This window comes from Lepidochelys kempii, chromosome 3 (assembly GCF_965140265.1).
Source record: "Lepidochelys kempii isolate rLepKem1 chromosome 3, rLepKem1.hap2, whole genome shotgun sequence".
In the NCBI taxonomy this organism is placed as follows: Eukaryota; Metazoa; Chordata; order Testudines; family Cheloniidae; genus Lepidochelys; species Lepidochelys kempii.
Window position 1 is genome coordinate 35646687 of NC_133258.1, and position 16303 is coordinate 35662989.

General features: G+C 43.1%; 1 protein-coding gene across 4 annotated transcripts in view; it reads left to right on the top strand.

Moving 5' to 3' along the window:
• EIPR1 (EARP complex and GARP complex interacting protein 1) overlaps positions 1–16303 on the top strand; it is a 167500-nt gene that overhangs the window by 73277 nt on the left and 77920 nt on the right. For 2 of the 4 annotated variants that reach the window (XM_073336099.1, XM_073336098.1), the window contains one exon: positions 7080–7236. The exons of 1 other annotated variant lie outside the window; for it this stretch is intronic. In XM_073336099.1, the coding sequence (XP_073192200.1) occupies positions 7080–7236 (157 nt within the window). Of the gene's footprint in view, positions 1–7079; positions 7237–10552; positions 10653–16303 lie in introns of those variants that run through there. One more of the 4 variants, XM_073336100.1, reaches the window with a different exon arrangement.

Consider the following 16303-nt stretch of genomic DNA (forward strand, 5'->3'; position numbering starts at 1 on the left):
ATTACATAGTTTTCGAAAGAAAAGATTTTTTGATTTAAGTCAAATATATTTGGAATCATTATTTAACTGTGTAACATGATGAGTACTGCATGTGTATAAAGTTATAGAAAAAATGTTTGATATTGTATCTGAAAAATAGTATGTGAGAAGGTGGTAAAAAGCTATTTGCATGTCACAACTGGGGAGAGTTAAGACTGTAGCAGAGATCTCCAAAGGGAATTCCATAGGGTGGCATCTTGCATAATGAAATATACATTTCTATTTGCATGAAGGTGCAGGTTCACATCTTTTCTAAGGGAACAGACAAATCAAGGGCTTAAGTGATACTGTTCAATAGTAGTAAAAATGGAAAATGTAAAGTAATGAGAGACTTCCAAAGTAACATGGGCGTGAAATGTATGGCCAATTCTGCAAGTACTGTACAGTTAGTGATCCCCTTGTTGTATATTCATTGAGAAGGTAGCTGTGGGAGCCTTGTTCATATGTAGGTGGAGCTATTTTATACTGAGTCTCCTATAGATCTGTAGCTGCTGATTATTTGGTTTGAGGAGTTATGACCCACAATAGAACTTTACTCCATCTGTAATAATGGGTTGACGCTTTACAATCTATTCCAGGCCTTCCTGGTTCTTTCACCAGAGAGAAAACTATCTGTTTTTAAATACTTTATATAAAAGGAAAATTAAACCCAGGCTTAGACTAGGCATACCTAAAATTGCTTCCATGTGAGGCCATGGCAATTCCATTTTGGTTTCACACCTCTGGGAATGAATTGTTAGAGCTGTATATAAGTACATTAAAATGAGTGTAAGGGAAGATGAAAAGTGCTCTGAATTAAGTACTTCTGCACCAGTGAAATCAGCCAAACATCTAATTTCAGCATACTTTCAAAATTTAAAAATAGAACTGGTAAGGCTTGCAAGGAACATACAGTTCTTGAGACTAGACCATAGTATGAGAGCTTCGATTCCCCATCTTCGATGCATACTGGATTCCATCCCCTAGGCACTCCCAAATGAAGTTAAGCTGATGTGCAATGTTATACCATTTTACACATGAAAATCTGAGCCACCCTTCTGCTTTAGACCTTTTGGCATCTGTTTGGTTCATACAAAAGCATTTGCCTTACGAAGTGAAGGGTTGCTATCCTTTAAATTCAGATACTTCCATCTCCTTAGCATTGGGGAGAGCATTTTTAGTAAATATTAAATTTTAGGAAATACTGTCATTACAGTGAGGTTGATGCTTTTTTCCATTATAGAGTGGGGAAGAGGGCGTAATCACAATAGGTCATTTTTAATCTTGATAAATCATGGATAGAAGTTTCTCATTTAGATTTCTGTAAATTTGGACCAGAGAAGGCTAAATAACTGAACTACTTCCTCCTTTAAGTATGTCTACCCAGCTGGCGGCAGTGAGCCCCCTAGCTCTAATCCGCAGACTTGGGCTTGCCGGGCTCAGGGTTCCAGAACCCGAGATCCAGCCTGAGCCATAACTTCAAAGCACTGTCTCCACAGCCATATTTAGAGTGCTAGCTTGAGCCTGACTAGCCCAAGTCTGTCAGCCTGGGCTGTGAGGGTCACTGCAACACGTTGTGTAGAGGTACCCACAGTGAACAGGGACAAATGACTTCTCAGCTAGAGGGCCCCCTTGTAAGTGTGTTAGTTTTCAAGGTAACATTGTATTATAAAGATAGGCACTAACGTAGCAAAGCTTAGAACAGTTTTTTAAGATGAAAATTGAATAGTTAAAAAAATTGCTGCTTCAAGTAAGTACTACAAAATAAGAGCCATTAATACAGTAAATCTGTTCTGGTCAAATTACATTTCAAAAAGATAAGCTTCTCTTGCATTTTGGGAGAACAAATGGCATCTGATATACATCATATCAAAGTAGATAAACAGCCTCTCAGAGGGGACACTGTATACTGGGCTCCAAGGAATGGCATAGCCAAGTCTGCAAGATGTGGAAGTATGATATATCTTTATGCTTTCACCACCCAATGGTGTCTCCTGTGCATACAATAGTGAGGCACATTTCCGGCTTGGTCTTGACAGCATTTATAGTTACTGTAGTTAGATAGAATCTTTGCCCAGTTACTGCACACACTTGAAATTTAAGTGGGTTTTCTTTATTGGTGGCTGCAGGTAAAATTTTAAAAGCACCTAAGTTACTTTGGTGCTTTTGATAACTTTGCCCCGCTTCAGATTCTCCCTCCAGTCTTTAGGTGGCTCTCTTTGCTATTAGTAATTATTTTCCTTTACTCTTCCAAGCATCTGTGTGATGTGCTGGCTTTTGTATTGTCTTGGTGAAATCCAAAACTGATGAGAATAGCTTAAGCGGGGCTCCAACTGACAAGTTACACTATCTTCCTTAGACTCAACATTTGCAGAAATACTCCGAGGTTAAAATTAAGATCCCAGATATATTTTCCAGAGCTTAAAATACTTTCTTTGCTGAGATGAATCGAATAAAATCATACAATAAAATCTCATGCTTCAGGGTGTAAGCTGGTTGTCTGCAGGGCTCTTGAAGGAATTTTTCCCTTTCTACGATTGGCCAGGTGTATTCTGGGTTTTTTCTTTGTATTGTTTTTGTTTTGTTTTGTTTGCTATCTTCTAAAGCATCAGGGTTTGGCTGTAGCTGGAAATAAGGCACAAAATGAGGGTGCATTGAGGTGGTCAGGAGAATTCTCTTTCTTAGATGCTTGGCTGAGGAGTCTTGCTCACATGTTCAGAGTCTGGGTTAACTTCAGAGGGTTAAAATTTGGATCACAATCCTGTGTTCCAGAGCCAGCATCCCCACTTTGGGTTTCATGGAACAGGAAATTATCAGAGTGCAGTTGTTCTCCACCATGTTTTTCAGTAAATAATAGATAGTGTAAAGCTGCATATGGGCACTGTCTCAGTTAACCAGCTCATTTAGGGTACACTCATTTCCGCTTATAGCCATTGCAGTCTGGAGATGACTGCAGGAAAATGTCTTTGTTTTTAGACTATTAGCTCTTCAGGCAGAGAGAGAAGCCTTTCTGTGCGTATGTTTAGTGCCTAGCACACTTGAGTACTACTGTAACGCTGACAGACCCCGGTTGTTGGCAGGCGTGATCGAACCTGGGACCACTGGCGCTCAATGCATGAGCTTCTACAGCATGAGCTAAAAGCCAACTGCCTGTTAGTCAAGGCTGTAGAGCAGACTCATTTAACTCTAAGTCAGGGGTGGACAAACATTTTGGCCACATCGGATTCCGAAACTGTATGGAAAGCCGGGTAGGGAAGGCTGTGTCTCCCAAAACCGCCTGGCCCCTGCCCCCTATCCGCCCCCTCCCACTTCCCGCCCTCAGAACCCCTGACCTTTCCAACCCTCCCCCCACCAGCTCCTTGTCCCCTGACTGCCCCCTCTTGGAAACCCCCACCCCTAACTGCCTCCCTGGGACTCCACCCCCTATCCAACCCTTCCCTGTCCCCTGACTGCCCCCACCCCATCCACACCTCCCCCCCTTGACAGGCCCCCCGGGACTCCCACACCTATCCAACCACCCTATGTCTCCTGACTGCCCCCGGAGACTCCCTGCCCCTTATCCAATCCCCCCGCTCCCCGCCCCCTTACCATGCCTCTCAGAGCACCAGGACTGGCAGTCGCAACGCCACGCAGTCTAGGGCACCAGGGCAGGCCGGCGGGTCTCACAGCCGTGCTGCCCAGCACGTGCTCGCAGACCCGCTGCCCAGAGTGCTGGTGGCATGGCGAGCTGAGGCCACAGGGGCGGGGGGACATCAGGGGAGGGGCTGGGGGCTAGCCTCCCCGGCTGAGAGCTCAAAGACCAGGCAGGAAGGTCCCGCAGGCCGTAGTTTGCCCACCTCTGCTCTAAGTGGTCTTGGTGCCACTAGATGGGACAGAACGCCACACCCAGAAGGTGTGTGGGTTACACTACAAATATAAATAATAATAGTGGATCATCTAGCAGACTCAGACAAAGAAATGAAGTGATGTTAAAGAGGGTTTAAATTTGTTAAAGCAAAAAGTGGTGATGTCCTGGATCTTCCTCACCCTTTGATGGGGAGCAGGAGGAGTTTATCATGATCTTTACCTTTAGACAAACTTAGTCATAGGTAGTTTGCCAGAAAAAAAACCAAACCAAACCAAACCACCACCACCACCAACAGTATGAAAATGAAGTTTCTACCAAAGACTATACCAAACTCACTACTCTCCAAAAAGAATCTAGCTGAAAACCACTTGCCATTTTCTCCCCAAAGGCACTATGGATCTTAACCCTAGTTAAGACTCTGGAGAGTCTATGTGCCATGGCCTCTTCTGAGCTGCTTACTCCTGTCATGGTTCTCTGTGCATCTCTCGGTGCTAGTGGGACAGCCTCCAAGTGCTTGCTTTTTTTTTTTTTTTTAAACCATATGCTTTCTCATCGCTGATACGGAGTACACAAACATAGCATTCTCAAGAAATTATGTCTTCACAGAACTTACTGTAAATTTAGCTTAAGTAGGTAGTTCTTATTTGTATGGTGGAGGTGTGTAGTGTGTTAGGTGCAATGCTTTACCCTTTCGTAAGGAAAAGTATCAATACAGTATAGAGTTGCTTTTTCTTTTTTGTTCAGTACCTACATTGAATTGAAGTGGGGAATTTGGCATAGTACTTGCTGAGTTTTAAATATTGATCAATCACTCAGCATGCACTACAATTAGTACAGGTCTGTCTGCATAGCAACAGACGAAAGGGGATTGTCCAACACCGTATGATTCTAAATCACCTCTTTGACCAAATTCATGTACAAATTCCAGACTCTGTTCTTGTCACATCCTAGTGTATACATTTACCAGATAACAAATTCTGAACTCTGCACAGTAAGTTAAGCCTCCCCTTCAGCCCTCCTCCTTTGAAGTGATTGTCATCTTCTTCCATTGGTTTTTCCTAATTTCATTCAATTTTTATCTAGTTACTTTTCCTGTATCTCACTGATAACTAGGATTTATTAATAATTATTTTGGATTAAATGCTTACCCTCTTTCTGTCCCTGGGAAAGTAGTTTGTATATATTTGCGTCAAACTGCTTTGTAATATGGACCTGTTTGGTTTCTGTATCCATGTTGCTGACACCTTAGTCCAAGATACTGATTTGTAGTACAGTTGCTTCCGTTTCCTTTCCCTCAATTCTCAAAGTCAGCAGAACCGCCTCAGTTCATAGCTCCGGACTAAAACCAGTCATATATACTCAGAAAGGGAAGTCCCTCATCTCTGTTCCTAATACAAAGTGACTCTTCAAAAGGAAATGGTTTTTTTTTTTTTAAATTAACCATTACTTACCCATTGGATTTTCATATAGACCATTTTAATAGGGATTCTATCTTCCCCAAACTGCCCGCCCCAACCCAATCCCCTACTATTAGTGGTCTCCTCACTATTGCCATCAATGGTAAGATTTTTGTGTGCAGCAGTATCTTGTACTGACCTGCTATTCCGGGGTGGGCAAACTGTGGCCCGTGGGCCGGATCTGGCTCACCAGCTGTTTTAATCTGGCCCTCGAGCTCCCGCTGGGGAGTGGAGTCTGGGGCCACTCCCGGAAACAGCGGTAAGGCCCTGCTCTGGCTCTTGCTCTGCATGCTGCCCCCTCCCCAAGCGCCATCCCCCAGCTCCCATTGGCTGGGAACTGCAGCCAATGGGAGCTACAGAGGCAGTGCCTGCAGACAGGGCAGTGTGCAGAGCTGCCTGGCCGCGGCTCTGCATAGGACATGGGGGGGACATGGCTGCCGTTTCCAGGAGCTGCTTGAGGTAAGTGCTGCCCGGAGCCTGCAACCTGGCCCCCTCCAGCGTGCCAACCCCCTCCTCCAACCCTGATCCCTCTCCCGCCCTCCAAACCCCTCAATCCCAGCCCAGAGCACCCTCCTGCACCCCAAACCTCTCATCCCTAGTCCCACCCCAGAGCCCGCATCCCCAGCTGGAGCTTGCACCCCTTCCCGCACCTCAATCCCTTGCCCCAGCCCTGATCCCCCTCCCATCCTCCGAATCCCTCTGCCCCAGCCTGGAGCCCCCTCCCTCACCCTGAACTCCTAATTTCTGGCCCCACCCTGGATCTCACACCCCCAACCAGAGCCTTCACCCCCTCCCACACCCCAATCCCAATTTTCTGAGCATTCATGGCCTGCCATATAATTTGTATTCCCAGATGTGGCCTTTGGGCCAAAAAGTTTGCCCACCCCTGTGCTATTCCCTTGTTGACCTTGGACCAGATTTTCTGTTGCATAGCAATTTGCACCAGTGCAAAGTGGTTGCAAATTGTTGCCATTCTGATCTAGTAATGCTTACACCCACTTTGCACTGTTGCAAATTGCTACACACGGTGCAGGAATGAAGATGGGTCCCACAACATTCTTTTCCCTTTAGTGCTGATAGACTGTTCTCATAGATACACCTATATTTTGCAACATCACTTTTTTTTTAAAAGGCAAATTTAAACATGAAGGGGTTTCAAGAGATGTTGCTGCTTTTTAAAAATAAATAAAAATAAATCCTGTATTTGTCTTTTTTGGAAATTCTGTTTTTACAGCTGGAATTAAAGGGAGGAATTTGAATGCATATATGTTTAGAGGAGAACTCTCTTTGCTAAACAGTCTTTCACAGCAAAGGATGTGACTTAGTGCCATACATGCAAACTGGGGATAACCCAGCAAATCCACAAGAACAAATTTTAAAATTGTGGCTAAATTATTACCATTAAGGTGCAAACTATACACTTGAGAAGGGGTCATTTTCATTTCTAACATTAATTGAAAGGAACATATGGGGAATGGGACTTGGAAAATCTGTTTTCATCAGAACTGAATTTTGGCTTTAAAACATGGAAAAGTGGGTTAAATGTATGCTAATTATGAGTTCTGCAGTGAACTGATTGCTGACTTGAGGTCTGCGCCTTTATCTGTGTGGTATGTTCTTTGAATTCAGCTTAATATAATATTTTAAATATTTTAAACAGCAGATGTGCATTGCTTAAAGATTTGCGTAGATGTTGATGCATGTGTACAGTATGTCTCCTGTACAATGATCTGTTGACATTATCCTCTGTTGCTTAGCTTCAGACAGTAAAGTCATGACATGTGCGGCTGTTTGGAGGATGCCGAAGGAATTGGAATCAGGCAGTCATGAATCCCCTGATGATTCATCAAGCAACACTCAAACCCTGGAGCTACTCTGTCACCTTGACAACACAGCCCATGGCAATATGGCCTGGTAGGATTCTGCATATTTTATATTCCCAAGAAAAGCCTAAAGCCCTGTGCTGTTAGTTTTGTGCAGTTTTATATTGCAGAAACTGGATTACAAACTTTAAAACTATTCCTTCTTAAAAAAAAGGTACAAATTGATTTCTTGGTCCCAGATGTTTCATAGATTAAAAACATGTATTATAGTCCTTGCAAAAACACATGCTGTAAAAGCCTGTGTACTGTTTTGCTGTGCCTTCCCCCTTTCATACAAGACCTTTGTTGCACACAAACAGGTGCTCTACTTAACATTTTAGTCTTTGTACAGAACATAATTTTGATATCACATTTTTATCTTTGTTTTTCTGGCTGCATTTTGCTCTATTTGGTATAAATATAAGTAAATTATTGTTTATTGGGGGGAGATTTGATTATGTTCCATGGTTCCTCTTTATTCTTTTCTGTCAACTAAAAATTTGTAATGAGGGCTGGATTATTGCAGTGTGTTATCATAGAGGTTCTTTTCATTATTTGATTGAGAGAGTGAAATTTGCTCACCATATATTCATGAGCACCTAGCTGTGTGGGTATCTATATAGCATGTTTCAGTGCAAGGCAACAGAATGTTGACACTCAGCCCATAGGTCATAACAGCCTGGTTTGGCATCTTCAATGACATCTGGGCCATTTTCCACTCTTACACCAGCAAACGCAGTACTAATCGCAGGAGAACTCTCTGCACTGGCTAATATTTGTGTGTGAGCCAGACCATGGAACGAAGCACCATGATCTCAGAGTGTACAGACCCCTTGCACTACCACCACCAAAGAACTTTGAAGATATCACCCAGAAAAGGGTGGAATGAGGAGGGAGAGGATGAGATATGGGAATTGAGAGATATTGCATCATATGTACATACATTGAATCTGGACAATGCAGCATAACACACTTATGCAGTGTCAGGTGTTGCTCTATGACTTTCTTGTGGGAGTCTATTGAAATTGCATCAAAGAAAATAGCACTTGGATTCAACCCTATTTCCTCAAATTCTCCGCTTCCTTTTAGACCTTTTTGTAAGACAGGGTTTAAAAAGTTCCTGTCCTGTGTTAGAGGTGAAAGGTAAAGCTGGAGAATAGCCATCAGCAGATCTCCCCTCCTGCTGGCTTTCTCCAGTCAGTTAGAGGACCCAGAGTGGGTTAGTCTCACCTCTACCCACTTCCCAAACCCCACTAACTCTCTGAATCTGTACCACTGCTGTCTTGGGGAGTGTGTTATCCTTCTGTTTGCAATCCTTTGTTTAGCTTTCAAGCCTTATATCTAAGACAAATATAATTTAAACTTCAAGTTAACATTTTGTGAGGCCCTATAAAAATTGCTTGACTAATTATTTTTATATATCTATTCATTTTGCAATTCAGTCAAAAATGATCACATTTTCAACGGGATTTATTGTTTATAAACCCAACCTATTATTTTTGGTTTGTTTATTTTTCTTATTTTTTTCTTAAGGCCATATTGTGGAAACCCAATGAGACTACGTGAGTGATTAGGTGCTCACTAGAGTGTGCTCACTACGGTGTGCATTGGTTCCAAAGTTTTGTCCTTAATCTGTGTGTCTGTTATTTTTTTAAGGAAGTGCCTGGGTAGTAAACCTGCAAAGTTTGGATTCAGACTTTTTCAGAGTTGGTGTGGGTACTGTTTGACGCACTGAGGGTGGGCAGGCACAGGCCTACCCAAAACAAAAGGCCTTCCCCCTCAATTAAGAATGAGGAACCACTGGACCCAGGCATCAGGTGGTTACATCAGACAACAAATGAAAAAAACAGGATCAGGCGTGAGGTCAGAGGGTAATAATGAGGGATTGGGGGGGATGGGGACGCACGAAGCAGAGAACGCCAGACAGCTCCCACTGCTCCTTAAAGGAGTCTAAGGAGTCAGTGGATGCTCTTCAGAAGAACTCTGTGATATGTGAGCAGATAAGGCACAGGAATTAGGCCACAGTCACAGAGCACCCGTGCCCCATTCAGCTTCCTTCTCTTACTATGATGGATGGCTGACTTGGCCAGCACCAGGAGGAGGTTGATTATGAGGTCTCGTGACTTTCTGGGCCCATGGATGGGGTGTACTAGGATAAGGAGGTATGGGAGACAGTGCAGCCAGGATATCTGTAAGAGATTCTAGTGGAGCCAGAAGAGGGTCTACAATCTGACACACCTTACATAGAAGTATGCCAGGATCTCCCTCTGGCCACAGAAAGAACAGGTGTCAGGGGAGTTCTTGAACCATGCCAGGTACATGCCTGTGCTCATGATTCCATGAAGGAGCCATCAGCTAGTATCCAAGGAGGGCAGTAGAACCAGAGTGAAGTACAGACTGGTCCTGCCACTTGGTGTCAGGGTGGGACACCAGGGCAAAGATGTGGATGGTGTGAAGCATGAGTGAATACCAATTGTTTCCTGGGTGTGTTTCAGAGACAGATCGGCTAGATGGTGTTCAGCCAACTGAGGTTGCGGGACAAGGGCCTGAAGGCAAGGTCTGGAGGGCCAGTTGGTGTGGGTGCAGTTGGGGTTTGGGTGTGGCTTTGGTAATTTGTATAGGGGGTTTCAGTTCAGAATCGCTTATAATTAGTTTAGTAAGGATTAAAACTAATAAATAGTACTGTATTTAAAGACCTCCTTCCTTGTAAGTAACTACCCAAAGGTATCCCTAATCATTTTACAATGTTAAATTACCTTTATTAATTGAACACCTCTCTAGTTTGACCAGAGACCAACCAGAATTGGTCCCAGATAGAGTAGCATCCTGTCCTGAGATCTCCACTGAAACACTTTGGCCTTCAGTGCCTATACAAGTATACACAAAAAGCTGGTGTATAGGGGACTCTGCACTTTGCATCATTCAAAATATTACTTTTAAGGTTTTATTCTGAAACACAAGACAGTGTTTTTTTAATTTCATCCACATGTAGGTTAACTGCCAAGCAGAGAACAATGTGTTGACAAGTGCCTACTTAGACGTTTAAAAATCTGTTTTGTTGTTTAATTCAATATTTGTATTTTAGGTATTTTGTAAAATTAAGTGGCTTGTCCAAAATCACTCCAAATGTTCATGGAAGAACTGGGATTAGAATTTACCTTTAACTACAAGAACATTCTTCCTTCATTTGAAGAAAACCAAAATATTTAAAAATCATCATGAAAATGCATGAGAAACTTTTATAGTCAAATGGGTCACTTAAATTAAGGAGGCTGATTCTTTGGTTACATAAATGTCATGTTAATCATTCAGATTGCTGGCTGTGGCTGTCTGGACTACCGGGTCAATGTTTCATTCCAAAAACACGAACTCCTGCTGGTTTTAACTAAAGGTTTTATATGCTCTGTAGTCCAGCTATCAGAGGCAATGTGATTACACCCTCTCTGAGCAGTCTGGCACTCCGTCCAGGTTAGTTTGGGGTTTCGGGGGGGTGGGAGGGGGGAAGGGAGTCGTTAACTGAATCATGACAGCTCTTGAAATTTCACATTTGAGGTGATAACAGATTTTAAAAGTTTTTTTTTTTAAGTCAAGTTTTGAAATGAATGGTTGGAATGAAGATTAGTAAGAAGATTGCAATTATCAAATCTCTTTATCTGCATTTTATAAGGAAAAGAGAAGGAAAGAGAGAAATTTAAATTTAAAATGTGCATGTAGCATTACTATATTACCAAACTCCCCTGTTTTTCACACTGTCCTTTTCTTGCCCATGTTTTCTCCTTTCACTGTTCCCATTGTATCCTGCTTCTCAGGTTCTTTTCTCTACAGCTAATTTTCCTATGTTCATTTCCTGGCGAAGGCCTTTTATCGTCAGAATATTGTCTCTGGTATTATTTATATTTCTAATACTGTGTATTCTAGAAATACTTGGGGGTGGAGGTACGGGGGGAGAAGGGAATTATTTCACTGCCAGGATGCTAGGTATTCATTTTATTTCACTGACCATTCTTTCTTTTAATGTTTTAAGAAGACGTGACAAGGACACTGGCACATAGATTTTCAAAAGTGAAATGAGGTAAAGAAGATACAAAGAAATGCAGAATTCGTTTTTTGAACAATCACACACACCATATAATACACCCACTACAGTGTGTATTTTCTTCTGAGCCAAGACAAAAAAAGAATGCCTAATGTGTGATGACAAAAATTCTAAATTTTTCTTACCTGTCTCTGAGCTTCATGTGTCCTCTGCTCAAAGACTTTTGGAATATTTTTCCGGTCATATCCTGACAAAACTAACCATGACATCTGTGGACAAAGACATTTGGAGCTCTTCTTGCCATGCGTATTATCAGTACTTGAATACCACCAACTGCTATTCATCTGCAGTTTACACAAATCTGTACTGCTGCTAAGCTTCAATGTATCTTGGAGTTAGCAAAATTCTTACTCTAGATATAGCAGGCATTTGAATGAGCAGGGAGATGAATATGAACCCCACTTCAAAAAAAAAAAAAACATTTAAGCATGTGTTTATTTTTAAACTTGTGAAGTTCTGTTAAGTGCTTTGCTAGTTTGGGGCATAAATAACGTAGGTCTTTTCCACCTATAACTTCTACAGTTTTATAATAAGTTTCCCCTTTTCTAGATGTACTTCTTATGTAGGGGTGGGCAAACTGTGGCCCGGGGGCCGCATCCAGCCCTTCAGACATTTTAATCCAGCCCTCGAGCACCCGCCGGGGAGTGGGGTCGAGGGCTTGCCCTGCTCTGTGTGTGTCGTGGCTCCTGGAATCAGCGGCATGTCCCCACTCCAGCCCCTACGCATAGGGGCAGCCAGGGGGCTCCGCACGCTGCCCCTGCCACAAGCACCACCCCCGCAGCTCCCATTGTCCGGGAACCACGGCCAATGGGAGCTGCAGGGGCGCTGCCTGCGGACAGGGCAGTGCACAGAGCTACCTAGCCAGAGCCTGAACCTCTGACCCCCCTCCCACACCCCTGTCCCAGGCCTGATCCCCCTCCTGCCCTTTGAACCCCTCAGTTCCAACCCAGAGCACTCTCCTGCACCCTGAAACCCTCACCCCAGCCCCATCCCAGAGCCCACATCCCCAGCCAGAGCCCTCACCCCCGCCAACCCTCTGCCCAGCCCAGGGCCCCCTCCCACACCCTGAATTCCTTATTTCTGGCCCCACCTCAGAGCCTACACCCCCAGCCGGAGCCCTCACCCCTTCCCGCGCGCCAACCCCCAATTTCGTGAACGTTCATGGCTCACCATACAATTTCCATACCCAGATGTGGCCCTCAGGCCAAAAAGTTTGCCCACCCCTGTTCTTATGTATCAACCACGTAAGAAAAGGTCTGACAACTTAGTCTATTGTACTTCTAGAAATTAGAATACAGTTATTGTTACACATACCAAGAGTTAGTAGCAGAGGGAGGGCCTCTACTCTAAAGAAATAAAGCAGTCTGCTCAGAAACTGAAACATTTTAATCTCAGGAAATTGCTGATAAAATTATGCTTGCCAACTCTTGGCTTTGAAAGCGGAGTTCACTTTTAAAGAGTTTTCTCGGCTTCTCTTTTGAGCCTGTAAATTGTTTCATTGATTTCTGTGGGATAACTTGCAAGATTAAGGGTGTGACAAAGTTCCTGCTCTACCTTGGTGGGTCTTGCGCTTATTGGCGGATGTGCTTGCCTTGGAGCTTCACGGCAGCCCTCAACTTGGCCGTTTTTCTGAATTCACAGAAAGTCCAGGTCGACTCCTCCTGTGTCTGACCAGGAGTTGGGAGGATTTGGGGAGAACCCGGGCCCGCCCTCTACTCCGGGTTCCAGCCCAGGGCCCTGTGGAATGCAGCTGTCTAGAGTGCCTCCTGGAACAGCTGTGCCACAGCTACAACTCCCTGAGCTACTTCCCCATGGCCTCCTCCCAACACCTTGTTTATCCTCACCATAGGACCTTCCTCCTGGTGTCGGATAATGCTTGTGCACCTCAGTCCTCCAACGGTCCACGTTCTCACTCTCATCTCCTAGTGCCTCTTGCTCCCAGCTCCTCACTCGCACACCACAAACTGAAGTGAGCTCCTTTTTAAAACCCAGGTGCCCTGATTAGCCTGCCTTATTGATTCTAGCAGCTTCTTGATTGGCTGCAGGTGTTCTAATCAGCCTGTCTTAATTGTCTCCAGAAGGTTCCTGATTGTTCTGGAACCTGCCCTGTTACCTTACTGAGGGAAAAGGGACCTACTTAGCCTGGGGCTAATATATCTGCCTTCTGTTACTCTCCTATAGCCATCTGGACCGACCATGTCACAAGGGTTTCCAAGAAAAGGTCCTGTATTTAATTGTTATTTATTTATATAGTGATATTGTGTGTGGCATTTTAGAGAAATAGATTGTAATATCCCGAAGAACTTACAATTGGGGTTAAGATATTGCATGTCAAGAGAAGTTGGACAAAGAGCTGTGGGGGCAGGAGATGCGAAGGGAAAGGGGAGACAAGCAACAATAGGACTCTGTGATTACTTTGGTTAATAATATATGCATTGTGAGGGTTTCCTAAAACTTGTTTCTGCTTCGATAGCATTGAGGTGAGACTAGGACTTATAGGCCTTCAGGAGTGGGAGGACAACTGGATCAGAAAGGGAATTGCAGATGTAGGAGTCAGAGTAGCAGTCGTGTTAGTCTGTATTCGCAAAAAGAAAAGGACTACTTGTGGCACCTTAGAAATTAACAAATTTATTTGAGCATAAGCTTTTGTGAGCTGCAGCTCACTTCATCGGATGCATTCAGTGGAAAATACAGTGGGGAGATTTATGTACATAGAGAACATGAAACAATGGGTGTTAGCATACACACTGTAAGGAGAGTGATCACTTAAGGTGAGCTATTACCAGCAGGAGAGTGGGGGGGAGGGGGCGGCGGAAACCTTTTGTAGTGATAATCAGTTGACAAGAATGTCTGAGGAACAGTGGGGTGGGGGGGATAAACATGGGGAAATAGTTTTACTTTGTGTAATGATCCATCTACTCCCAGTCTCTATTCAAACCTAAATTAACTGTATTCAGTTTGCAAATTAATTCAAAAACAGACTCCAACAAGAGACTGCTGAATTGGAAGTTTTTTTGTTGAAGAATTGCAACTTTTAGGTCTGTAATCGAGTGACCAAAGAGATTGAAGAGCATTGTGCCGCATAGCTGTGTGGCTGCAAGGGAGGGAGGACAGCCTCCCGAGCCGTGAGCTCAGGGGCTGGGCGGGACGGTCCCAGGGGCCAGATGTGGCCCGTGGGCCGTAGTTTGCTCACCTCTGCTTTAAGTATATGAACAGAGCAGACCTGCTGTGTGAGAAGATAGATAGGGTATTTATCACTCTGTATAATCCATTGTAATTTTCTGAGCATGCATTTGGTTAGCAAACTGTAAGAATATAGATAGTACTATAAATTTAACCACTGTACCAGTACCAAAAGCCTTTTGTCAAGTAGGGGAGAAAATTAATATTTCTTTATGGAGTGAAAGATGCTTTTCTAGCAAAAGAATTATCTAATTTTGCTCTTATAAAGGCACTGAGACATTAAATAGAAAATAAATGCTTTCTTCCCTAACCAAATCTGTCTTCAGTGTGTTTTAATTGAAAATTAATCTCTCTCTTTAAAAGGCTTATTTTCACATTGCTTATGATTTGGGAAATCCCTTTTAAAATGTGGAAAAACAGAAAATCATACTCCTTTTACTACTTTCGTCGGAGTTGCTCCTTCTGCTTGCACTTTAAGTTGGTAGGCAAGTCAGCAAACCATTAGTGACAGACTTAATGGAAATGAGGTATCCACAATATTTATTTTTTCCCCCCATCCGTTCCTTTGGGGCAGTCATGTGTCTGCCAAATTGGTGATGGCAGGATTAACCCCCTGTGTGAGTAAACAGTGGCAGGGCTACTTCTTTTCTGCATGACTGCCTCATGTTTCTCTCTGTGACTTCCCACATCCTTCTAATTAGGAGGGATCAGAGCCACGAAAACTTTAATTCATACACAGAAATTTGATTGAAAAAGACAAGCATTTGATGCCTTCCCAGAATATACCAACCAATGAAGCTCATGGGATTTAAGTCAATTGCAACAATTTATGCTAATAACTAGAACTGGGGACAGCACAAATGCAGGTGTTTGGAGCAGGAAAAGCCATTTGTCAATGCAGGAGGTTGGTCTTAATGACTGAAAATTAAACCAGCATTTTATTCAAAGAGAAGATTTCTTATTAATCCTTACGTAACTTTACAGTGTGGGCTTTAATAATAAGAGGCATTTATGAGCTCCACAGGAAATAGATATTCTTTAGTGAGAAGGTCATATAATGTACTGATGGAAATCCATGGTTACTGTACTTCCAGCTATCACAAGTTGTGGTTTTTCCACATCTCTTAAGCTTAAGCAGTGTTATCCTTAACTTATGGGTAGGAGCCAGACAAAGAGCATGCAGGTGTTTCATATGTGGTTGATTCAGTAACTAGACCCCTTTCTTTTGACTTGATACTTAACTTTACAGCCAAAGTCTCCCCTCCTTCCTTTTCCCTTCTGTCTGGTCTTCACTGTCTCCGTTCTGTTCTTGGCATTGTGTTTTCTTTTATGTTATATAGCCCCTTCCTTCATTTGTACTCTAAAATGGAGCTTAAGAGGCAATCAGGAAAATTTTCACTTTGGTGATCTGAAAACCTGATAATTCTGTAAAAAGACCTAAAATCAAGCAGTTTCCTCCTACTTCTCTACAGAGTTTAAGACCAAAATGCTGCATTAAGGGCCATCTTTTTCATGATCTATCAAAGTTTAGGGTATGGGACAAGTGAATTATACCACATCCAATTTAAAGGGTAGGGGAATTTAAGTCCGCACAATATAATCGCCCAAAGTAGAATGTGGCCAGAATGCTAAGATTGTTGTTTCTATTATTTCAAGTAGTTCCATGAGAAATTAAAGGACCAAAACTCATCTGGATATCCGTTTGGTCACATCTTAAAAATAAATAAAAAAAATAAAAGCACCCACCATCTCACAGCACAATACCCCCGGACGGTTCAATCTGCAAGTAGCAGAACATTGCTTTTTATTGGTTTACTAGTGCCTCTTTTATACGAATTGG